This window comes from Schistocerca serialis, chromosome 5, assembly GCF_023864345.2.
Source record: "Schistocerca serialis cubense isolate TAMUIC-IGC-003099 chromosome 5, iqSchSeri2.2, whole genome shotgun sequence".
Classification (NCBI taxonomy): Eukaryota; Metazoa; Arthropoda; class Insecta; order Orthoptera; family Acrididae; genus Schistocerca; species Schistocerca serialis.
Genome location: NC_064642.1, coordinates 416594463 through 416618583, shown reverse-complemented (window position 1 = coordinate 416618583; position 24121 = coordinate 416594463). Strand labels below are relative to the sequence as shown.

The 24121-nt window shown below is 40.1% G+C and overlaps 1 protein-coding gene across 1 annotated transcript in view; it reads left to right on the top strand.

Moving 5' to 3' along the window:
- The first annotated feature begins 2789 nt into the window (after positions 1–2789).
- Positions 2790–24121, top strand: part of LOC126481975 (alpha-L-fucosidase-like) — a 113994-nt gene continuing 92662 nt past the window's right edge. The window contains exon 1 of the mRNA XM_050105940.1: positions 2790–3009. Coding sequence (XP_049961897.1) covers positions 2790–3009 — 220 coding nt within the window. The remainder of the gene's footprint in view (positions 3010–24121) is intronic.

The window sequence follows — 24121 nt, the reverse complement described above, 5'->3', positions numbered from 1 at the left end:
TCGAAACCGTGGTACAATGTTTGTTCCCCAGTGGTAATGCTGTGTTCCAAGACGATAGTGTCCATGTTCACACAGCTTGCATCGTCCAGGAGTGACTTCGTGAGCACAAACAATAAATGTCGCATTTCCCCTGACCACCACAGCCACCAGATCGCAATGTTGTTCAGCCTTTGTGGGCTGCTTTGGAAAGAAGGCTGCCTGATTGCTATCCACCTCTAACATCGTTACTTGAACTTGCTACTCTTTTGCAAAAAGAACAATATCAGATTCTCTTGAAAACCGTACTGTATCTGTGCCTATCCATTCCGAGACATCTGAAAGCTGTTTTGAATGCCTATTCCGTGTGAGGTAAGGTAATGTGTTGTGTTTGGTGTTGCCATATTTTTGTTCAACCCCTGTATTTCCTGTAACTGTGGGCTTGGGTGAAATTTTAACCCAGGTATATGGGCTCTTGACTGAAAAATTTACATCTCCAATACATTTATACCAATTAGGGCCATACGTCATACTTCTGTCAGTGGCGGATCAAACTATACAATGGCTTATCCATATTTACTGGAATATTTTTGCTGCAATTATCGAATATTTTTACCCGTGTCAGTTTTCGATACTTATTATGATACACTCTTTATATAAAATGCTGCACTTGGGCGCCTGGCGCCTCTCTCAGCTTGGCGCCCCAAGCGGCCGCTTGGGCCTTAAACCGGCCCTTTGTATTGTGAATAATGTATTATTTTTGTAAACAACATAATATTGCTGTTTGTAGATATTTGGGGAAGGGACTTTTTGTTGGGTAGAAAAGCGAACATGTCGCTATTCTTAATTATTGAACAATGATTTTTGTACGCTGCCAAAATGGTATTTCATTGTACCTTTTGCTCTCAATTTCTATTGGTATTCGTTACAACTCTAATGCTACTGCCTGTTAAACACGTTACCCACACTGACATAAGCTGTGCAGTCACACATTTCCGTCTAGGACCAACTGGCGTTGGACTTTATCTCTGAAAACTCGGCTCGACCGATGCATTTACTTTGTTCCCCGAGGCATCCGTTCAGTGAAATAATCGCCTCTAATCATTCAGTGGTTTGATTATCTTTTACTGTTTGCCACTGACGAGCTGTGAAAGTGATTTTTAAATTTTCAGCCACCTCACCTTCAACGATTTGGTGTATTAATCACCAGGCTTGGATTTAGGCGCCGGAGGAAGTAGTAAAAAAAAAAAAATTGTTCAGTTTTGAGCTATGTTTCTCACCTTTAATGTTTCTATACATGATTTCTCATTAAATAATACATTTACTTATAATCTTTTGTTTCTGTGAACCACATCGGTCTGATTTACTTCGTTCTTACTCTAAGGTAAAAATTACTGTTGCGTTGACCTCCTTCCCATCCAAAATGCTACACCACGCAAGACGGGCATTTTCCTTCCCTTTCTCCCATATAGCTTTCCTTTTCACAAATGATTCAAATGGCTCTGAGCACTATGGGACTTAATTGCTGAGGTCATCAGTCTCCTAGAACTTAGAACTACTTAAACCAAACTAACCTAAGGACATCACACACATCCATGCCCGAGGCAGGATTCGAACCTGTGACCGCAGCGGTCGCGCGGTTCCAGACTGTAGCGCCTAGAACCGCTCGACCACTCTGGCCGGCTCCTTTTCACAGCAGAAAGATATATATCAATTGTGGAGACCACGATATATTTCGTTTAACTAATTCAGTGAGTGAGTCCTTTTTTTGTAATGTGGAACTTTAATTTTGCACGGCAACAGAAAAAGTGCGAAAACTAAAAACTTCGAAAAAACAAACGAGTGCACGAATGGGGGAGGGTTGAAAAGTCAAAAACAAACCTGTAGAGGGGAAGAGGGGGAGGGGTGCTCTCTGCAAATCTAGCTCTGAACATCACTGACAGTTTGTTGTTAGAGTAGCATACAGGTGCATCGTGTAATATCTACCTCTGTCTTCTAAAGTGCTATGTGAGTCATTTTTCTACGTGTTTCTACTATCTGTTAGAAACACGATGTGGGAATGAATGGAAGAGGTTACTTTTGGCCCGGCAGATTTCAGTGCATTGTAAAATTAGAGTTCTGCTGTTAATTTATTTTGAACATTCTGCTCAAACAATTCATCGCGTAATCGGCAAACTCTCGGTGAGGATATTATGACTTTGACGTTAACAACACAGGAAACAAACGATGGAGTATTTTCTGCTTCCATCAGTCTTTTTTTTCGAACATCTGGTTTAAATTTAGTGTGGTTTGATATATATTGTTCGCAGTGAGGCCGCGACTTGGATGTGCACCATTTCTTGGAAATGACCTCAAGTTAAACCAGGTTATCACACTGCGACGGCCGTAGTATGTTCAGCGAAGTGATCCCACAGCGAAATAGTATTTTTATCTACAAAACTTCTGCCGCCTGCAAAAAACTGCTATATTCTTTAGAACTGCTTCATGAGATGGGTATGGAAAAAAATACCTAATTGAAATGCAAGGAAATATTTCCTCATAATTCGTACTAAATTCCTACAAGATGCAGCATGTTAACATTGTCAAAGACGTCGTATTTAAAATTAATTTTTAATCTCAGAACTCATTACTGCAAAGTGGATATTACAGAAGAAAATCTGGCGTTCTCCACGCCGACGACTGTGATTCGATATCTTGTGCAGTATTGTGTTTCAGCGATAGTGAACAGCAGATTTTATCAGCGAGGAGATGGAAAGCCGTATAGAGGTATATAAGGAGCTTCGGTAACACGCTGGATAAGAGAGGATACCAACATGCAGTGGAGACTTTATCTCATCCTCGCAGCTTCGGCCTGTGGGTTTGTGAGTGGAGCACCGTATCAAGACAATGTAACATACGAACCAACGTGGGACAGCCTCGACTCTCGACCCTTGCCACAGTGGTACGACGATGCGAAACTCGGTATATTCATTCACTGGGGAGTATACGCCGTTCCTAGTTTCGGATCTGAATGGTTCTGGAGCAACTGGAAAGGTATGTCCGTTTTCAGTACCCAGTTACAAAGGATTTGGATACGAGAAATCATTAATGAAATGAAACGAGAGAGTCGTTGCTAATATTAGAAATTATGACAGACGCTTTGCCAAAAAATAAAAAATAAACGATGTTCCGTTTTAACAACACTTGTTGCTAACATTTAATGACAAATCTGCACCTCAACAGCTGCGCATTTCACTACTACCTTTTTGTAAATGCAAGGTAGTAAACTAGTATTATAAGAGATTCTCTTTATCGGTAACTAAAGGTACTGGCATAGTTCAAGCTGAGTGATAAGTCATTAAAGTGTGATTACGTCAGTATTCTGTAGGTCATTACGAAGTGTATGAGAAAGGGAAATTTATATTTCTTCACACTTTTTCTAGAATTGTCAGCGAAATTAAAATGGGAAGAACAGCTGATCATAGGCGCCTGTGCGAAATATCGTCAAATATTCATATTTCGGTATCGTACTTCCGGGCACTGTAGCACAACAGACCGAGAAGAAAAGGGCTTCTCTTATATAGATCCTTAATGCGCTGTAGCGCTGAAACTGGATATTTGCGTTACGCAGTCAGAGCACAGGACACGAGATCGTCAGCCAGTTGCAGTGAGCGTAACAGACGTGATCTATTTAGTCAACGATAACGTCAGTATCTCGTCTCATGCACACACCAATTAAATTACATACAATTCAGAAATAAGCAGAGCTATGACTTCATATATAATTTTAGTTCTGCTTTTTTTGTCGGAGATGTAGGACGACTTTTTAAATTGATGCGAATGAAATTGTGACTCGCTACTCTTGTTTGAGAGAAATATATGGCTCATTTATTCCGAATACGTCGTGGTCTCCATATCGCGATTTCCGAGGGTATGGTATGGTACAGCTTAGACCTAATAACAGAACTGACAGGAAGTACCAGTCCTAGAACGTTAAAGGGGGAGGGGTACATTTGACATTGTTACTAAACCATCGTAAATTTTACTATACTTCATTCAAAGAAAGTTATAACTTTTATGCACTAGTTAATTACAGTTATAAGGTTTCTAGTGGTGTGTCACATACAAAATGGGTACAAAATGCCATGTTTTCCAACAACTGACAACTGTACCGTTCAAAATGTTGGCGGGAACCATGAATTGGTACCAACTGCAGTCGTAAATTGTAGGAGGTTCAGTTATCTAGGGTTAAATTGCTCGGAGTGAAGCAGTAACTTATATTTTTTGTAGTTACAAATACTTGGCTTTTATTCTGCGAATGGGTCGCGATTTTCAGAGGTGTGGTTAAGCTGTTTTCGGCTGTATTTTCTGAATATCTCGCGATTTCCTATGGTGTTGTTAGGCTGGGACACAGGATCACCACTCAAATTGGCAGAAAAAATCTGGTTGTGGTGACAGACTGATCGGTAGCATAGCCAGAGTGTCTTGTTAGTTCGGAATGCAACAGTTTGGTCATAAGCTGGCCAAGACGACGGATGTGAAAACAAAAAACCTATACGTGGTGACAAATTGGAAGTCAATGAATGTGAGAGCAAAAAACCTGGTTGCGGTGGCAGACTGCTCTGTAGCGTAGCCAGAGGTCTATGTTAGGTCGAAATATGCCAGTTTAGTCGTGAGTTGGCGAAGCGAAATTTGGGAAAAGGAAACACAACAAAGGCCGTGAAATCGTAGTAAATTGGGCGTTCGGTGGAATTCAGCGAAGGTTGAAAAAATGCTTCCTCGAACCCATTGAATTTTGGTCCAATGAAGTGGTGTAGTTCAGAATAATAAAGATCCTCCTGGGGGTCGGGGGGGGGGGTGATCGTTAGTGACTGCTTCCGTTCATACAACACTCATAGTACTGAAGGTTTTCAGCACCTTAAAGTGAACCATAGTCTGAACTTAGCAGATACGAAATATCATTCTGTTCACACACTGACCGTGGACAGAATGTTGCGAGATTTCAGAGGTTCCATTCCACGATATGACAGAAAGACCAAACATTTCACGGGACACCTAGCTGAGCATATGTTCCTTCGAGTACAACACTTTTTATGGAATCGGGTAAACTTCACGCGCCTAGCGAAATTGTAATGCAATAATTCTTTCGAAGAATGTTGCAATCACGACTATTGACTGCAATTCCATGCCTTTCGGGGTGTTAATGGCCTTGCAGACAATATTAATAGTAATGAGGCTTTTTGCAGATGATGCATTCATCTATAACGAAGTTCTATCTGAAAGAAGCTACGTAAATATTCAGTCAGATATTGATAAGATTTCAGAGTGGTTCAAAGATAGGCAACTAGCTCTCAATGTTCATAAGTGAAAAACTGTGCACTTCACAAGACGAAAAAATGTATTGAAAAGAAAAAATATAATCGTATTCACTGTTGGAATCAGAATAATCATACTAATAATTGGGTGTAGCACTTTGTAGGGATACGAAAAGGAATTATTACATACGCTGAGTCGTGGGTAAGGCAGGTGGTAGACTTCCGTTTATTGGTAGAATACTGGGGAAATGTAGTCAGTCTACAAAGGAGACTGCTTACAAATTACTTGGGCGAACCATCCTAGAATACTGCTCAAATGTGTGGGATCCATACCAAATAGGACTAATAGGGGATATTGAACGTATACAGAGAAGGGCTGCACGAATAGTCACAGGTTTGTTTAATCCGTTGGAGAGTGTCACAGGGATACTGAACTGGCAGACTCTTGAAGACGGACATAAACTATCCCGAGAAAGTCTATTAACAAAGTTTCAAGAACCGGCTTTAAGTGCTGACTCTAGGAATATGCTACAAACCCCTATGTATCATGATCGCGAGGATAAGACATTCTTCCCGCACTCCATACGTGAACGGAATGGGAAGAAACCTTAATAACCGGTACAACGGGACGTACTCTCTGCCAAGCACCTCACGGTGGCTTGCAGAGTATATATGCAGACGTAGAAACCCGCGCCTTCAATTTTCTCAATATTACTGGTATGTTACACCATCGCTTTGCTTGATACTGTACATTTTGTACAATACATTGAAATATCTACTTCATTAGTGTTTCATTCGTAAAGTTTTTTCGTCATTCGTGTGTTTTGCGTTGAAAATGTGATGATACGTCTGATTACTTGACGTGAATATGCGCTCATTCTGTGTTCTGACTGGTTGAGGAAACCACGTGTTCTGTGCCCAGGTTGTGTAACAAAATCACATCACACAGCGCAATCTCGATTTCACAGTTTCTGAAGTTATCGTGCCGGATTTCGTATTTATGCTTTTTTATCTCGCAAATATGCAGTTTCAGTGCCACAGCGCATTTAAGATCTATTCAAGAGACATCAATTTTTTCTCTGTCTGTTGTGCTATTAATTATGTCTCGAAGTGTGTCAGTGTTACAAAGACAACAAAGCCAAGTAGGCCCTACTATATTATTGTTGTAAATGATAAAGTAGTAAATGTTGCTGAATCCCTATTTAGACACATTATTCGATGCATTCATCAATTTAGAGAGTTGTGGTTTATTAAAATATGTTGCTCAGCTTGTACCCGTGTAATAAACACAACTGAACCTTATCTCGAATGGAAGAACAAAGGTTTGCTCCCGGATCCCTGAGATGGATGAGGTGCCATGCTTTTGTTTCACCACGCAGTTCTGGAGCCACGTATTTGCTTACTGGTTTGGCAGAGCTCGACAGTCATTTCATAAAGGCTACAATACATCGGTACTGTACCGCTGGATCGTCGATGTTGACAGCCGCCGGACACAAACACAACATAACGGGTCCGAGTCGGCGGACTTCTACAGGCTTCTGCCAGCCCAGACTATAGCAAACTCTGGTTAATAGCCTAGTGAACGAAGATCAAAGAAATTAGATTAGGAAAAAAAATCGCGTAGTCTCACATTTTTGCGCAGTGATAGGGAAGAGTGCCAGGAATAATACATAAAAAATCCTGACCGGTGGGGTGGAAATGGAGCGCATTTAAAGATCACTTTTGTCGTCTCATTGTCACTGTAAACTTGTACGATGGGGACCAAGGAGAGGATGTTGTTTGGTGGCCGATATCCTCTTTCTATAACACAACTGCACGCGTGTATTAACAGGGTTCTTCATTAACATAAACAAGAAGCTACTTTACTTAGGATAGTCCAGGTGTTGTGGTACAATCTCTCCGTAATAGGCCACATCAGCCTCACTGCTGGTGAAGTGCAAGTTCACTATGTACTCTACTCAGGTCACTATGTGCTGCCTGAGACTGCGACTCTGTCTGCGACTACAAGTGACTGGGCTGTGACAGAAGACTCGACTTGGTGACTCACTTGATGACTGATTATGTGAGCCATCCTGTCTGCGGGGCGATCTAAATACTAGAGTCGAGAGGGCTTTGGCGGCGCATTGCTTGCAAGTATCTATATGGCCTCTCTCCCGACAGGCGCGTTGCTTGTGCCTACTATCGATCTTCTCACAACCTCTTTGCCGGCCTGATGTGCTGGCAACAGCTTACACCAGCACATACATGTTTCTTAAATCACTCTAAAACCTTTGCTTCTAACGAAGATATTCCCCAGTACAAAATTAAGCTACATTAAATTTGCTACAAAAAGGTCCTATTCTTTTTTTCTGTTGGACTGAAGTTTACAAATTACTGGGGATGAAAAAATAATAGGTTATTAAAATCAGGGTTTTAGTGATATGAAATTAATGTTTATTGTTAAATGAAGTGGGTTAAGAACAAATATTAAATGTATGTTCCACAGCTAAGAGGAGCAGAACCGTATTAAGACATAAATTATGTTCTGCACATGTGACAGGCTGGTGGGAATTGAGTGGGGAAGGGATGGATGGCAGACACGTGAGGAAAGATAATTCACCGAATTGTGGTCTTGTACTGCCGTCCTTCGTAGATCTACAACTGAAGAGTGAGTTCCACTTTTTCACAAGAAACAACTACAGGGTGTTTCAAAGTCATACCATTGCTTCCACATCCCGCATCATGAATCACTGGCGATGCAGTGTGCAGACACGCCTAGGGAATGTATTATTTTTCACAGCGTGCGTTGACATACGCGGACCACAGATATGAGTTACTAATAATACTAACGCAAAAGAGGCACATGGGCAGACTTTACGTAAACCTCTCCACACTTTCTTACATCGCCATAGGGGAAATTGACTACTAAAAAATCCTGTAAGGCAACTGTAGCGTTCTTCCGGGATAGGCAATTTCTCCCACTGTGAGTGCCGTCGCAATTCAGTTTATTGAGATACTATACCACACTAGCATTTCCTGTCCTGTTCCCTTTGTGAGAAGACAACTTCAATGAACTTTGTGTTTGTATAGTGGACTTATTTTCAGTTCACTAAGTGAGTGCTTATTGGCACTTATGTGAGCTTTAATGTAAAATACGTTCCTGTTAACATTAGCTGAGAAGTGTTTAATTTGTGTGATGTTGTCACTGAAATATGTGGCATTTGTGGGAAAGGGATTTGATTAGTAAATGTGACATGTTGTGATGTCTATCACTGACAGAGTATTGTAAGCCCATGTAACCATGTTGTAGTTAGATGGTGGTGAATTAAAGCAAGACGAGAAAGTTACTGCACTTCTCTCATCATTAAATGTGTTAATGGCAGACTGCTTCCATTCAGCAACTGCTGGCACTTATAGAGTGGGCTACAGTGAGGGAGCCACTTACCATACATCCACAGCTAATCCTCAAGATGATTGTGAATATGTCTGATGGTATTGGACTGATCATGTTCGAGACTAGAATAGCAATCTGCTGTAATGTTTCGCTTGACTTACTGTTGAAATATCTGAAGCTCCATAACACTTGGGTGACCTGCCTCTGGATCTATGCAGATGTTGGGAGACCTTAAGTTTGGGTGATGTGTTTGATACTCCTCAGACTGCGAAAAGTATTAAAGCCATTGACAGTGGAGACAATGAAATCGACGCTGTCGAACAATACACTGACGGAAAAGAAAATCGCTACACCAAGAAGGAGTTGTGCGACATAAACGAAAGTTGGTAAACGTGTGCCTATATCTAAAAAACAGTGTCCGTTCAAACTTCGCGCCAGTCGCCTGAAAGTGGCGCTAGTAGCCCCACTATGAGGATGCAAATCACGTTTGTCTTATACACACGCTGTAATTGTCGTGAACGTTTGTTACCTTTGAGACTGGACGTGGTGTACTGATGTTAGTTAAGAATGCTTTAAGGCGACAAAGACGCTATTGTCAGTTCTAACATTCTGCGTGGTGTCTGTTCTAAGTCGTATCTCCCTACCACTTTCGCGCAACGACGCTCTGAGTGTGTTTTTTAGGAAATCGACTAGTTTGAACCTGGGACCTGCTGCTGGTAAGGAGACGCCAGACCACACATGACATGTAGAGTTCAGAAGAGTTCAGTGAGACTAGTGATGATATAATCAAATACTTAATTATTTCAGCGTCAGCACCATTGCACTCCCTGTAAAAGAATCTTAATACTAACTAAATTTAGTGGAAGGGGTTCAAGGCTTTCCTATTTTTAGTTAGCTGGTAAAATAACGTCGAAAAAGCAGTTAAGTTTACCATCAGAATTTTTATTCTACCCACAAAACATTGTTTATAAATTGCGCTATTGATGAAAGGAAATATTTTAATACAGGATGATAAAAACCAACTACGTTCCACAAAAATGTGAACAGATATTCCCTGAATGGGTTTCCAAGTTCTATAATGGATCAATGGATGACCTATGCCATATCACATCTATAATCTGGGTTTAAATTAAGTTTCATAAAAGAGAAAACTATCAAAAATGGTCTGCAGTGACCCTCAATTATCTTTAATTACTTATTTAACTTGTCATAAATTACAGTGGCTGATGTGGCTTCTCATTAATTATATAACAGAAAAATCATCGCGTTTCAGATTTTAACTTCAAGTAGCAAATGTGAATGCCACGAAGTTTAATTGACGATCGACACTAGTATTACGTAAAAAGGGGATGGAACACATGAGACTTCTGCAGTTCTGAGTGAAGCCTTATGTGCTCTTATGCGGCATTGCGAGCGACAATTACCTTGTCGGTGGTTAGGTAGCGCCAGGGGGCGGCGGGCAGCGCAGCTCCACACACCTCGCCGTCTCAGAAGCAACTCTCTCTAACTTCTCTTTACTACAATTTACTGAAGTGGTTTTGAGAAAAAGATATCTGGCTGTGTTTTCAACTGACCAATCAGGGTCTCAATGTTAACCTTAAGCTCCGCCTACAAAAATTGTGTCTATCCAATGAGAAACGTTATACTTTTCGTTGTGGGGCAATGTTTTTAATGTTTGCAACGTAACAGAAACGCGTATAGTCTCACGCTAAAACTTGCGGCTGGTGCGGCCCTTTTAGTGTTATCGTGAGATCTATACTGTTCTTCTGGAGGGCTCTATCTTCTAACATGGGCTGGGGGCTGCTCTTGGTGATGTGGGTCTCCGTCTCTTATCGTAGGGCCCTCTAGCCTACACGGCTCTGCTCTCAGCTTCTGTTCCTCTCTCCTCGGAACTGCGTCTGTTTCACGGTGGGAAGGTATGACATGCATTTAGGCGTTCTTGTGTTAGTTTGTGGTATTCCATTTGCTCACTTGTTGATCGTAATACTTTGGTTAATTTAATGTCAGGATTTATTTGGAGCTATGTGACATACTGCCGGATTTGCTATCATGTCAGGGTTTTCATGGAAGGTGTTGGATTTGCCTGACACCTTACACAGTACCTCACTGAATATGATCGAGGTCGTGTAATAGGGCAACGAGAAGCTGGATGTTCCTTCTGCCATTTTGCGGAAAGACTTGGCAGGAACGTAGCCAGTGTACGTGGCTGCACGAGAATCTACAGACACAAAAAGACCGGACTCCAGACAGCCATGTGGCACTACTGAGAGGGAAGACCATCGTATTAGGCGTCTGGCTCTGGCGCATCGTGTTGCAACTGCAGCAGCAAATTGAGCAGCAGTTGGCGCCACAGTGACCCAACGAACTGTTACAAATTGGTTACTTCAAGGACAGCTTTGAGGCAGATGCCCTACAGCGTGCATTCCACTGACCTAAACACTCGCCATTGTGTGGTGTCAAGTGAGAGCTCATTGGAGGACAGGGTTTAGGACTGTTGTGCTTTCTGACAAAAGCTGGTTCTGTCTTGATGCCAGCGATGGCCAGTTGAGGACCTGCAACCAACCTGCCTGCATGCTAGACACGCTGGACCTACACCTGGAGTTATGGTTTGGTGTGCAATTTCGTATGATACCAGTAGCCTTGTGGTTATCTCACGCACTCTGACTCCAAATTTGTAGGTCTGTCTGGTGATTCGGCATGTTGTGTTGCCACTCGTAAGCAGTGTTCCAGGGGGGAGTTTCAATAGGATATCGATCGCCCACATACCACTGTTGTAGCCCAACTTGCTCTAGAGAGTGTCGACATGTTGCTTTGGCCTACTCGATCATTCGATCTGTCTCCAACCGAGCATGCACGGAACATTATCAAACAACTCCACATCATCCACGAACAGCATTAACCGTCCCTGTATTGACCAACCAAATGCAACAGTCATTGAACGCCATACCACAAACTGACGCCCAGCACCTGTACAACACAATGCAAGCTCTTTTGCGTGCTTACATCCAACATTCTGACAGTTACACCAGTTATTAATGTACCAGCATTTCACATTTGCAATGGCCTATCTTGCGCTTACATTAACTTGTGTTCTTGCAATTTTAAGCATTTTCATGTATTACCTGAACAAATGTATTACCGATATTTCATTACTCTACATTAATTATTTATTGGTGTTGCGATTTTTGTGCATAACAGCGTGTTAGACTTGGGGCAGGGAACTCCACCTGTTGAGTGTTTTACAAAATAACTCACTTAACAACTGCAACTAACAAGGGCACCTCCCCATCGTATCCCCCTCAGATTTAGTTATAAGTTGGCACAGTGGATAGGCCTTGAAAAACTGAACACAGATCAATCGGGAAAACAGGAAGAAGTTGTGTGGAACTATGAAAAAAATAAGCAAAATATACAAACTGAGTAGTCCATGCGCAAGATAGGCAACATCAAGGATAATATGAGTTCAGGAGCGCCGTGTTCCCGTGGTTAGCGTGAGCACTTGCGGATCGAGAGGTCCTTGGTTCAAGTCTTCCCTCGAGTGAAAAGTTTAATTTTTTATTTTCAGGCAATTATAGATTGGAGAGGCACGTCCTTTCGTCTACTAATCGCACGGTTTTGCGGTGCGGTCGCAAAACACAGAAACTAAACTTATTACAGTGAACAGAGACGTCAATGAACGAACGGACAGATCATAACTATGCGAAAATAAAGAAAGTAAACTTTTCACTCGAGGGAAGACTTGAACCAAGGATCTCTCAAATCCGCAGCTGATCACGCTAACCACAGGACCACGGCGCTCCTAACCTCACACTGTCCTTGATGTTACCTATCTTGCGCATGGACTACTCAGTTTGTATATTGTGCTTATTTTTTTCATAGTTCCACACAACTTCTTCCTGTTTTCTCGATTGATATGTGTTCAGTTTTTCAAGGCCTATCCACTGTGCCAACTTATAACTAAATCTGAGGGGGATACGATGGGGAGGTTCCCTTGTAAGTACTCAACATAATAAACTGAAAATAGCTCCTCTATGTAAACACGAGCTCAGTGAAGTTATTTTGTCTACTCACTTAAGAAAACTGGATAGGAAACGCTGACTAAGTATGGTCTTCTCTGCAAACAGAACAGCGAACAGTGCTTGCGGTGGGGGCCCGGAAGAACGTTACAACTGTCGTACAGAATGACAAGGTATCAATTTTCCTTACAGCAGTGTAGAACAGTCTGCAGAGATTTGCATGAAATCTGTCCATATGCCTTTCCTGGATTAGTATTATTAGTAACACATATCTGTATTCCGCGCAGTGTTAACGCACTTTGTGGAAAGTAAACACTCCCTAGGCGCGTCTATACGTCAGACGAGCTGCGGAAGGGATGGTATGACTTTGTGAAGCGGCCTACAGGGTGAAAAGTATTTAAACTGACAAACTCTGGGAGGTTGTAGGGGAGATCAAAACAAATATTTTTCCCTAATGTCATTTTTTCCTATGAGGATTATTTTAACCGGTGGAGGCCGTATTACGCTCTTCAGTTGTTAGAGGCGGTATTACGATCTTCAGTTGTTATAGGGCGCATTATGCTCTTCAGTTGTAGGTAACTGCTGTCCACCAGTTAACTAATGTAGCAATACACCTGGAGTGAGTACACTGATATGGTTGGTGCGTACTACGTAGCACACCACAACGGATGAGCCGCACAGCGGGTTTATCAACAACAATATCCCAATTGCAGTATCCCGCATCATACGACCTTTGCTGCTGTGTACCAACGTCTGTATGAGACCGGGTCATTTAGCAGATTACCTGGACAGGGACGCCGTCGCACAGTAAGAACGTTGCAAGTTGAGGAAGCTGTCTTGTAGGATGTGGAGGGGGATCCTTCAATCAGTACTCGTGCAATTGCACGTAACATGGGGACGAATCTGACGAATGTAAGAACAGTCCTTCGAGAGACATTGTTACATTCATTTCACTTACAGCGTGTCCACAACCTGGAACTATTTGATTATCCACCCAGAGCACAGTTTTCGCAGTGGTATCTGGAACAGTGTGAAATGCATCCTACATTTCCATCCTCTGTGTTGTTTACCGATGAAGCAACGTTTGGGGGTGAAGGAGTCTTCAATATGCACAATTCGCATGTTTGGAGTGAGGATAACCCACATGCCGCGGTTACTAGTGCTCATCAAGTGCGGTTCTTCGTTAATGTGTGGGTCGCTGTTGTTGGGGATTGTTTAATTGGGCCGTATCTGCTACCTAGTTGTCGTCTCTTGGTCATAAAAAATGGAAAAGTGTTTGTTGGTTCAATTAATTTGCTGCCAGAGTAATCTTCCTCTAACGTTTTAAATACTCCTCATAGGAAAAAATGACTTTAGGGGAAAATATTTGTTTTGGTGTCTCCTACAGCCTCCCAGAGTTTGTCAGTTTAAATACTTTTCACCCTGTATAATTGTCTCTTGTGGAGTGGAGAGACTGGGCACTCGCCAGATCGCTCTTCAATTTGCAGACCCACGAAGGAGGGAAGTGGTTGACCACAATCCGGTGAATTACTGTCCCTCATGTGTCTCATCCCTTCCTCACCCATCCCTCTCCAGTTTGTCACACTTGCAGAACACAATTTATCCTTTAATGCGGTTGTCTTCCACTTAAATGTAGTAAACCCATTTAATATTTGTTATTAACCTACTTCATTTAACAATAAACATTAATTTTACGCCATTACAACACAACTTTTAATATTCAACGATTTTTCTATCCTCTGCAATGTGAAAACTATTAGTCCTAGAGAAAAAAAATGATTAGAACCTTTTTTGTAGTGAACTGAACGTAGTTTAATTTTTAATTGGGAACCATTTTCGCTAGAAGCCGCGGTTTTGGAGTTGTTTAAAAAAGACATTAAAAATGACTTTAAACGCCCTGCAACCACACCCCGTGCTCACAAACCACCGGTCAGTATTTCTACCTCCTGCCTACCACTTACAAAAATCTGCGGCTACTCGAATTTTTCCCCTATTTTCCTTCATTGAGTGGACGATAAGGATGTGAGCAAATAGTATGTCATGGCATAGGAAACACAATCTTTCATTGAAAACTATTTTTGCGTTTATGCAATGCTTAATTTATAAACTTTTAGGTGCCAGAGAGCACCTCTTCAACATACTCACAATCTCCTGCCCCCCCCCCCCCCAAAACAAAAAAAAAAAAAAAATCAAATAAAAATTACACAAGTTTCGATTCTTGAAAATTTATGATAAAACTTACAATGAGAAATCTTTTTTTCTTTTTTTTTTTTTTTTTTACAGAATACTGTTCTGAAATTGAGGTGAGTGAAAAATAATTTCGTATGCCAGTAATCAAAATAATAAAACCACAAGACACAGGATTTAATATAAACAACAAATTCCACCGTTGTCCCCGTACCTGTATCGCTTTGCTCCCTGGTTCTCCTCAGTACATATCAGCGCAAGCCGGTGGTCTTCATGAGTATGACGTAGTCACAACATTCAAACAGTTCTACTGTAGCTGAACATGTGGCTACTACACAGGCGCCCACAAGGGGTGGGAGGGGGGGGGGGGGGGAGGAGACAGGGCACTCACCCCTTCCAGGAATCTGGGAACACGCATTTTATTCATCACAGAATTCTCTCACTTTCTGGCAACAGTTATCAGCCATTCTACCGAACTGTAGGTTTAGCACTTCTAGCCCGATGGAAAACATTGTGACTTAAGGAATCACTACATGTGTAAGTCTCTGTGAGCAGAAAATTCGAGAAATTAGAGGTTTACCTACCATTACAGTATGGAATCATATTTTGGGGGAACTCACCTGGAGGTAGATATATTTTCAAAATGCAAAAACAGGCAATACGCATAATATGTAATCTAAGACATAACGAATCATGCAGACAACATTTCAAAACAAATGGCATTATGACACTGCCCTCTGCTTACATTTATAATATCGTCTCATTTGTCAAGTCATACCTGTTAAACAATGACGGCACACTAAAATTCAATGGAGATATTCATAACTATGCAACAAGGCAACAATCTGACCTACATATGATTCAGTCCAGAACTACCTGCTACCAAAAAAGTGTTTTAAATGTTGGGATACAAATGTATAATAATTTACCCAATGAAATCAAAGCAACAGAGAACCCAAGAGCCTTCTCACATAAGTTAAAAAAATATCTCTTGGACCATTGTTTTTATGCAGTTGATCATTTTTTTGAAAGGGGTTAAAATGTAAACAATATGATAAATGTTCAATTAAGTCTGAAAATTATATACTGTGCATGTCTATGAAATATACTGGATTATTATATACTGTGCATGTCTATGAAATACACTGGACTACTTTACTATTACATTTGTATTGGCTGTTTGTATTTTACCATACAACATTTGTATTTACTGTTTTGTTAAAGATAGCTAACTTCCTCATTGCAAAATAATGTAAAATCAATTTATTAAATATTACTTGTAAATGTGTTCCCCTGACCTGTCCAATATCGTATGTACAACCTTACAATTCTATGATTTGTATTAACTGTTTTGTTTAAGATAGATAATTTCCTTGCTACAAAATAATGTAAGAATCAGTTTGTAAAAATTACTTTTAAATAGCTCTCTTGACCTATCCAATATCATATGTACAGCTGTACAGTACTATGATTGCCTGGATCAATAAAAATACAATACAATACATCATTCTCCCCACGCGCCATTTGTGAGTGAAACAGGGAAGGGGAGATCAGTTAGCGGTAAGCGATGTGCGCTCTGCTACACACTGTCAGGTCGCTTGCGGTCTATTGATGTAGACGTGTCACGGGAAATTATGGCGGTTATAGGCTCCTGTAAAGGGGGAAGGGAAGGGAGCACTTCACCCCCCCCCCCAACCCCCCACCACCACCACCATCCGAATATGGAGTACAGAATTCTTATTAATGACAGAATTCTCGTACACTTCTAGTAGCAATCCCCGTGATTCTGCAGAACCTCTCATTTAGCCAATTGTAGCATTATGTGGCTGATTGCAGTGAGATCTTGCTATGGCAATTACCACTTTTTTTTTTTTTCGAAAACGTAACATCAGATGTTGGATTATAGAACTCTGGTTTCTTTGGTTTGGAAATTGTTCGTTTCAGATAACAGTGAGTACGCTGCTGATCCGCTATTAAAATAGACTGCTCTTCGTTTATTGCCTTTTTCGAAGTATTGTGACAAGTTGGCTACGACGTTTCCTAACAGTTTTGGAATCAAATTCCCCTTCGCAGACGTCTTTAAGAGTGATCATCAAAAACCTAAATTCAGCACTTCTTGGAGCACTGTTTGATTTCACATAACGCCACGTGTGGTACCGTGTGCACTCAGGAGTGCATTAAAATTTTTTGTCCACATTATCACTTTTAATGACTGGTTATTTTTGTTTATAACCAACAGTACTCTCACTTCATATTATTTCGCGTTTCAGGTTTCATTTTTGTTCTTTTCTTTTCTTCCAATATGCTTTCATTTGTTCACTATGTTCCTTCTTTCGCTTTTCAGACGATTTAAAACCAGTCTTTTAGCTAACCTGCCTAGGAATCCTTCTATTTTCAATGCTTTTTACCGAAAGGATTCTCTGTTGTTTCTATCTTCCGTTTTTATATTGTTTCTTTCTAAACATTTATTTAGTTCGTTGACACCGCTTGTGAACTTCTTACTCCACAAGTACCTTATATGAAAGTCTTTTTAGTTAATCTACTGTCTTGCATTCGAAATAACTGTCCAAAAAACATGGGTCTTCTTTTTCTCATTACGTTTGAAATATTTTCTATATTTTGGTATATTTCAGCATTACATTTGGCGCTTTATTAACTAGTTTATTGATCAGTTTGTTGGATACATGTCGTGTGTAATCGTAAAAGGATATATTTTTACATGTCAACTTCAGAAATGTGTCACATTCGCAATCATTTTAATAGTGCAAAAAAGTGTACTTTGAAGGAATCAGCTCACACTTCACATTTTTAGTATCAGAGTAATCTAACTATAACAAATGTAAATATTGACTGGATAACCATCAATTCCCTGGAACAGCCTATAATATTTTTTTTGGAACACCAGCATAATTTAGTTATTGTGGAATGACATGGGTTGCGAGGTGTTTGGATTCATGCCATTCTGTTCAGTACGATATTTCAGTCCTGTGTTTGTTCAGCACTGTGATTGATTGTCATTTTTAAAATTCCACTCATATCACTAAATTATCCAAAGGATAATGATGATTCCACGTAGCAATGCTTGTACGAAAGGCGTCTTCAATCACATATATGATCTGACACTAGAAACAAGAATATGGCAAAAGCAGAATTATAATTATGTATTCGTTTAATTTGAAATTGGCAACATGCAACGACTTTTGCCAAAAATTTAATTTAATAAAATTTGTTGAAAGCTGTAACTAGCAACAATAAACATGATTTTTAAAGTTTACTAAGTCTTTCATAGTGTTCGCCATCAGTTCAGCAGACCATTTCTTCAAGCAATGTTTGGTAGTTTTGCCAATTTAATCTGCAAATAAAGGCATGATACGTCTCGAAACTGATCAAGTAATTTGTGTCAAAAATGGTCATTTTAGAGTCTGCCCACTCTCTGGAAAAATTTCTGCAGACACCTGTGGTCCGATATTAATTATTAAAGCATTTAGCGGTGAAGACATTCCCAGTTCATCGGGGTCACGTAATAATCCGAAATTCTGAAGAGTTAGGGAAGATACATGATGTGACATAGGACACAGAGTCAGATGTTTAGTAAACGCTTTAAATGTGATTTGCCTTCTACTCCTTGAGTTGTATTACAACTAAATTGATCTAAGTTCATGTTCATTACTACAAATAAGTAACACATTTGAACATGAACACAATTGAACAAAATGGTAAATTGTAGTTACTTTGTGATCTAGTTTACGTGCACTGTTTTAAATCTCAGGGGCCAACTTTGTTCCTGTGAATTAAAAAAAGAGAAAGAAAAAAAAATCCATAGGAGGTGCCAGAACGATAGTCCGACCTCAACCCCTGCATTTATGTATCGCAACAATATCGCTGCCATTAATTATGCGCCACCAAACATCGTAAGTCAGCTGACTTTGCTAATATAAAATCACTACAATACCCATAGTCAAGTGTGGAAACTGCTGCTGCTTGACTGCTTCATGTTTTTTTAAAAGAAAAATGAGGAGGTGCGTTAATGTCACACGAGAAACTGATAGAAACTAAGAATAATTCAACACCGGGCACATCGTTTTCAGAAAAGTGTAACATATAAAGGATTTCCAGTGTAACCATGAAAAGACTGAACCAAGAAATTAAAACTTGCTCAGATCCACAGTTTGTAGAATATGTAAAAACGTACAGAAAAATATACCGAAAGGCAATAGCAAAGGCAAAGTTGCTATATAATGACAATTTAATCAGTAACTCAGACAACAAACCACAAACTATATGGGACATTGTGAGGAATGAAATTACTACCTTGGGAGAAGAGGAATAAATAATACTCAAAAGCAGTGAAAATAGCAATATAGAAAAGAAGGAAATGGCAAACTATATTAATAACTATTTTTTAAATGTACCACATTCACTAAACGTAAACTTCACAAAACAAAAAATAATACATGTTCCAAGGGTTGCCTGCAGCATGAATATTCCTTCAACAAATGAACAGGAAATAATTAGAGTGATTAGAAGCGTAAAACCAAAAAGACAGCAGGTGTTGATGAAGTACCAGTTTCAATCATAATCAGGACTGCAGTGCAGATTGCAAAACCTTTAGCACATATTGCAAATTTATCCTTTAGTGAAAGTGTGTTTCCTCAGCGACTGAAGATCTCAAAAGTGAGGCCACTATTTGAAAATGGAGACAGACATAAAATAGAAATCTACCGTCCCATATCACTTCTTCCTACTTCCTCCAAAATATTAGAGAAACTGATGAAATTGAGAGTCACTAGTTACCTAGACAATAATAAACTTTGGAATAGTAATCAACATGGTTTTAGTGCAAAACGAAGCACAGAAACCACAGTCATAGACTACACCCAAGAAATAATTAAAAATTTGGAGAAAAACAAAAGTGTAGTAGAGATCAATTTATATCTATCTAAAGCTTTTGATACGGTCTGCCATGAAATCCTCCTTGATAAGGTGGAAGCAGTAGGTATTAGAGGAAGAGTTAAAATGTGGTTTGAGTCATATCTCAAAAACAGATCTCAGATTGTAGAGCTCACCACTGTAAATTCAAATAAAAAAATAAGGTTAGTTTCAGAAGCAAAAGAAGTTTGTTTAGGAGCACCCCAGGGCAGTATTTTAGGGCCACTACTCTTTCTGATATATGTCAATGATTGACAATAACAATATGATACAGCCAAAATTGTACTATATGTAGATGACACAAGTCTGATAGTGAGCGACTTTAAAAACTCGTTACAGTCAACTACTGACAAAATCGTAAAAAGTATTGAGACTTTGTTCAGTGCAAATAAACTTACACTCAATGCAAAGAAAACAAATTACATACAGTTTGGTAAAATGATTCAGGATGAAGACATTAATCTAGAACTGGATGACAGACTAATAGAGAGAGTGCATTCTGCAAAAGTGTTAGGAATGCATATAGATGAAGTTATGAATTGGAAACACCATGCAAAATTTCTTACACACAGACTTAACACAGCCTGCTTTGCACTGAGAGTTATTGCAAATGTTTGCACTCTAGAAGGCATCAGAATGGCATACTTTGGATACTTTCATTCTGTTGCCTCATTTGGAATAGTGTTCTGGGCCAGCTCAAAATCTAATTTGAAAGACATTTTTATTTTACAAAAACGGGCTGTTCGAATAATTACCTACAGTCCGACACAAGCTCGCTGCAGATCTCTTTTCAAAACGTTAAGAATACTTACTCTGCCATCAGTCTATATACTTAAATGCGAACTCTTAACCAAAGCTAATGTAAGCAATCTCCACACAAATGCAGAATGTCACAACTATAACACAAGGAACAAGAATGATCTCCACATAGAACGAGTAAGAAGAATACGAACTCAGAAGCATAGATTAAGCTCTATAATGCACTGCCTCAGTACATTAAAGATTTAAAGGACAATACAAATTTTAAATTGGAACTTAGAAAATTTTTAATTGATAAATGTTGCTACTCAATAAATGAATATCTTGAAGACCAAGAAAATGACTACAAACTAACCTCCAAAATTTTCTATCTTCGTTTGTTTCAGCTTTTATTATACTTTACCATCTATAGTACTAGTTATACGAGGGTCAGTCAAAAAGTAATGCCTCCTATTTTTTTTTCTACGTTTAATTGTCAGGAAATTTAAATGCAATTACATAGGTTGAAAACCACAACATTGAGGATCATTTTGTCATTTTTCAATGTAATCTCCGCCCATCTCTACAGTTTTGGTCCATCTTTGAACAAGGGCATGTATCCCAGCATGGTAAAAATCACAGCTCTGCTTCCTAAGCCATTGACGCACGGATGTTTTGACGGCCTCCTCATCTTCAAAATGAATCCCACGATGAGCTTCTTTTAGTGGCCCGAACAGATGGAAGTCTGATGGTGCCAGGTCAGGGCTGTATGGGGGATGAGGCAAAACTTCCGATCCAATTTTGACAATCTCGTCAGAGGTGTGACGACTGGTGTGTGGTCTTGCATTGTCATGCAAAAGAAGAACATCTGCCATTGATTTTGTTGGGCGAACTCGCTGAAGACGTGCTTTAAGTTTGTTGAGGGTTGTGACGTATTGAACAGAATTTATTGTGCATCCCTGCTCCAAAAAATCAACCAGAATCACACCCTCTGTATCCCAGAAAACTGTTGCCATAACTTTCCCTGCCGATCCCACAGTTTTGAATTTTTTCTTCCTCGGCGAGTTTGTGTGACGCCACTCCATTGACTGCCTCTTTGATTCGGGTTCAAAAAAATGCACCCATGTTTCGTCCCCGGTCACAATTTTTTTCAGAAACTCATCTCCCTCCAAACGGAAGCGCTGCAAGTGTTGGGAGGCTATTGTTTTCCTTGCCTCTTTATTCTGATCGGTTAACATTCTTGGAACCCACCGTGCACAAACTTTTGAGTACCCCAATTGTTTAATAATCGTGATCACACTGCCTTTACTAAGAGAAATAATGCGACACACTTCATCTGCAGTCACCCGACGGTCACCACGAATGATGTCATCAACTTGCTGAATGTTGTGTGGAGTCACTGCACTCACTGGCCTGCCACTCCGCTTTTCGTCAGTCAACGGTGTTTGCCCTTCAGCTTCCTTACAACGACGAACCCATCATCTAACAGTGCTGACATCCACTGTCACAACACCATACACCTTCTTCAGTCTTTCATGAATGCGTATGGGCGTTTCACCTTCTGCATTCAAGAATTCAATCACACAACGCTGTCTCAAACGAACATCGATGTCGGCCATCTTACAAACTTCTGCTGTGCTGCCACCTGTTGACACAGAAAGTTACTACTGCAGTGGATTGCAGAAGAAGGTTTGAGGAATGGCGCCAAATTCAAATTTTTCACTTAACTTAATTTCTTTAAGTAGAAAAAAAATGGGAGGCATTACTTTTTGACCGACCCTCGTATATTGTTACTGAGAAACAAATTACTATTAACCATTTATGTGGAAAGAAACTGTAAGTTTGCTGTCATTTATTATAGACAATTTCATTTTGTACATTCTATATTTTAATTTCTGTGTATGACAAATCCAATTGTAGACACTTTTATTTTGTACATTCTATATTGTTAATTTCTATGTATGACAAATCCAATATCGTCTGTACAAAGACACAGATGCTAAATAAGTAAATAAAATAAATAAATCTAAACCATATTAACCGAACAAGGGCACCCATATCCAGGATCAAGGTGAGGCTGCTCTCAGAGGAAGGAAAAAATATACTGTAGTCAGGTGTTCTTCTTTCAGAAAATGACTTAAAAATCGGTATTATGCAGGTTTGAACATGGTCGAAACTGTAACTTTTTTTATGGCTATTTACAAATCGCCATTTGTCTTCCAAAACATTAAAAATACACCATGCCCCAAGGTTATGACCTTCCTCCACACAAAGGATCATATGGGCACCCTTGCAATGAAATAAAGAACACAGCCAGAGAAATATTTGAGAAAAATCCACCTTATTCCAGAAATAAAAAATGTAAATGTCGTGTTACTAGGGCCTCCCATCAGGTAGACCATTTGCTGGGTGCAAGTCTTTTGATTTGACGCCACTTTGGTGACTTGCGCATCGATGGGGATGAAATGGTGATGATTAGGACAACACAACACCCAGTCCCTGAGCAGAGAAAATTTCCGACCCAGCCTTTTTTTTTGGGGGGGGGGGGGGGGGGAATGAAGGGCTCATCCGGGAGCACTCAGCTACCAGGGGTTGACATTCCAGAAATGAGTTTGCTGATTACTAGAAGGTAAATTCACACTTGCTATACACACAATATAACTTGGCCCTTCTCTGGAAACGGGGGAATCACAAGTCAGATGACTTCAGGCCTATAAATAATGTTTTCATATGTTTTCAACCTTAGTTACTCGACAGTACAATATGGCCTAGTATTGTAGTAGGCACTGTAAACGCACTTTGATTACAGAATGCTATCTGCAGATGTGTCTTTAAGACTGAGGTAAATTTTTCAAGAACTTTGTTTACTCTGTAAATCTATTTCTTCTGCTCTTTACATAGGCTACTTTTCTTCAGTGTGGTTGAATCCCTCTCATATAATACTATATGATGTGAATCTAACTGTTGTGACAGTGCCACGACATTCAAAAGTGCCGCTACGTTAGTACGCGAACACGGCGATAGAGGCGCTCCGCAGCTCGGCCGAGCGCGGGAGCGCCACCTGGCTATGAACGGCGCCGGCCGCATGTCACGGCACGGCAGTCGAATGACAGATACGGAGTTAGTAACATGTAACCCGCTAGTGTTTCTACTTTTGTATATCCACGCAATTTATTAGTGATTGCCGGCCGCGGTGGTCTACCGGTTAAGGCGCTCAGTCCGGAACCGCGCGACTGCTACGGTCGCAGGTTCGAATCCTGCCTCGGGCATGGATGTGTGTGATGTCCTTAGGTTAGTTAGGTTTAAGTAGTTCTAAGTTCTAGGGGACTGATGACCACAGATGTTAAGTCCCATAGTGCTCAGAGCCATTTGAACCATTTTATTAGTGATTAAAGGTTATAACACTTTTTGGCGACGAGGTCGGATTTTTTTTTTTTTTTTTTTTTTTTTTTTTTTTTTTTTTTTTTTTTTTTTTTTTTTTTTTCCTTGCGTTGTGGAATTGTGTGTTTGTGTCGGGGCAGACATGGAACAGCTTATGCAAGCGCTTATTGAACAACAAACACAGCTGACGGCTGCTATTCAGGCGTTGTCGACGTCGCTTACTCATC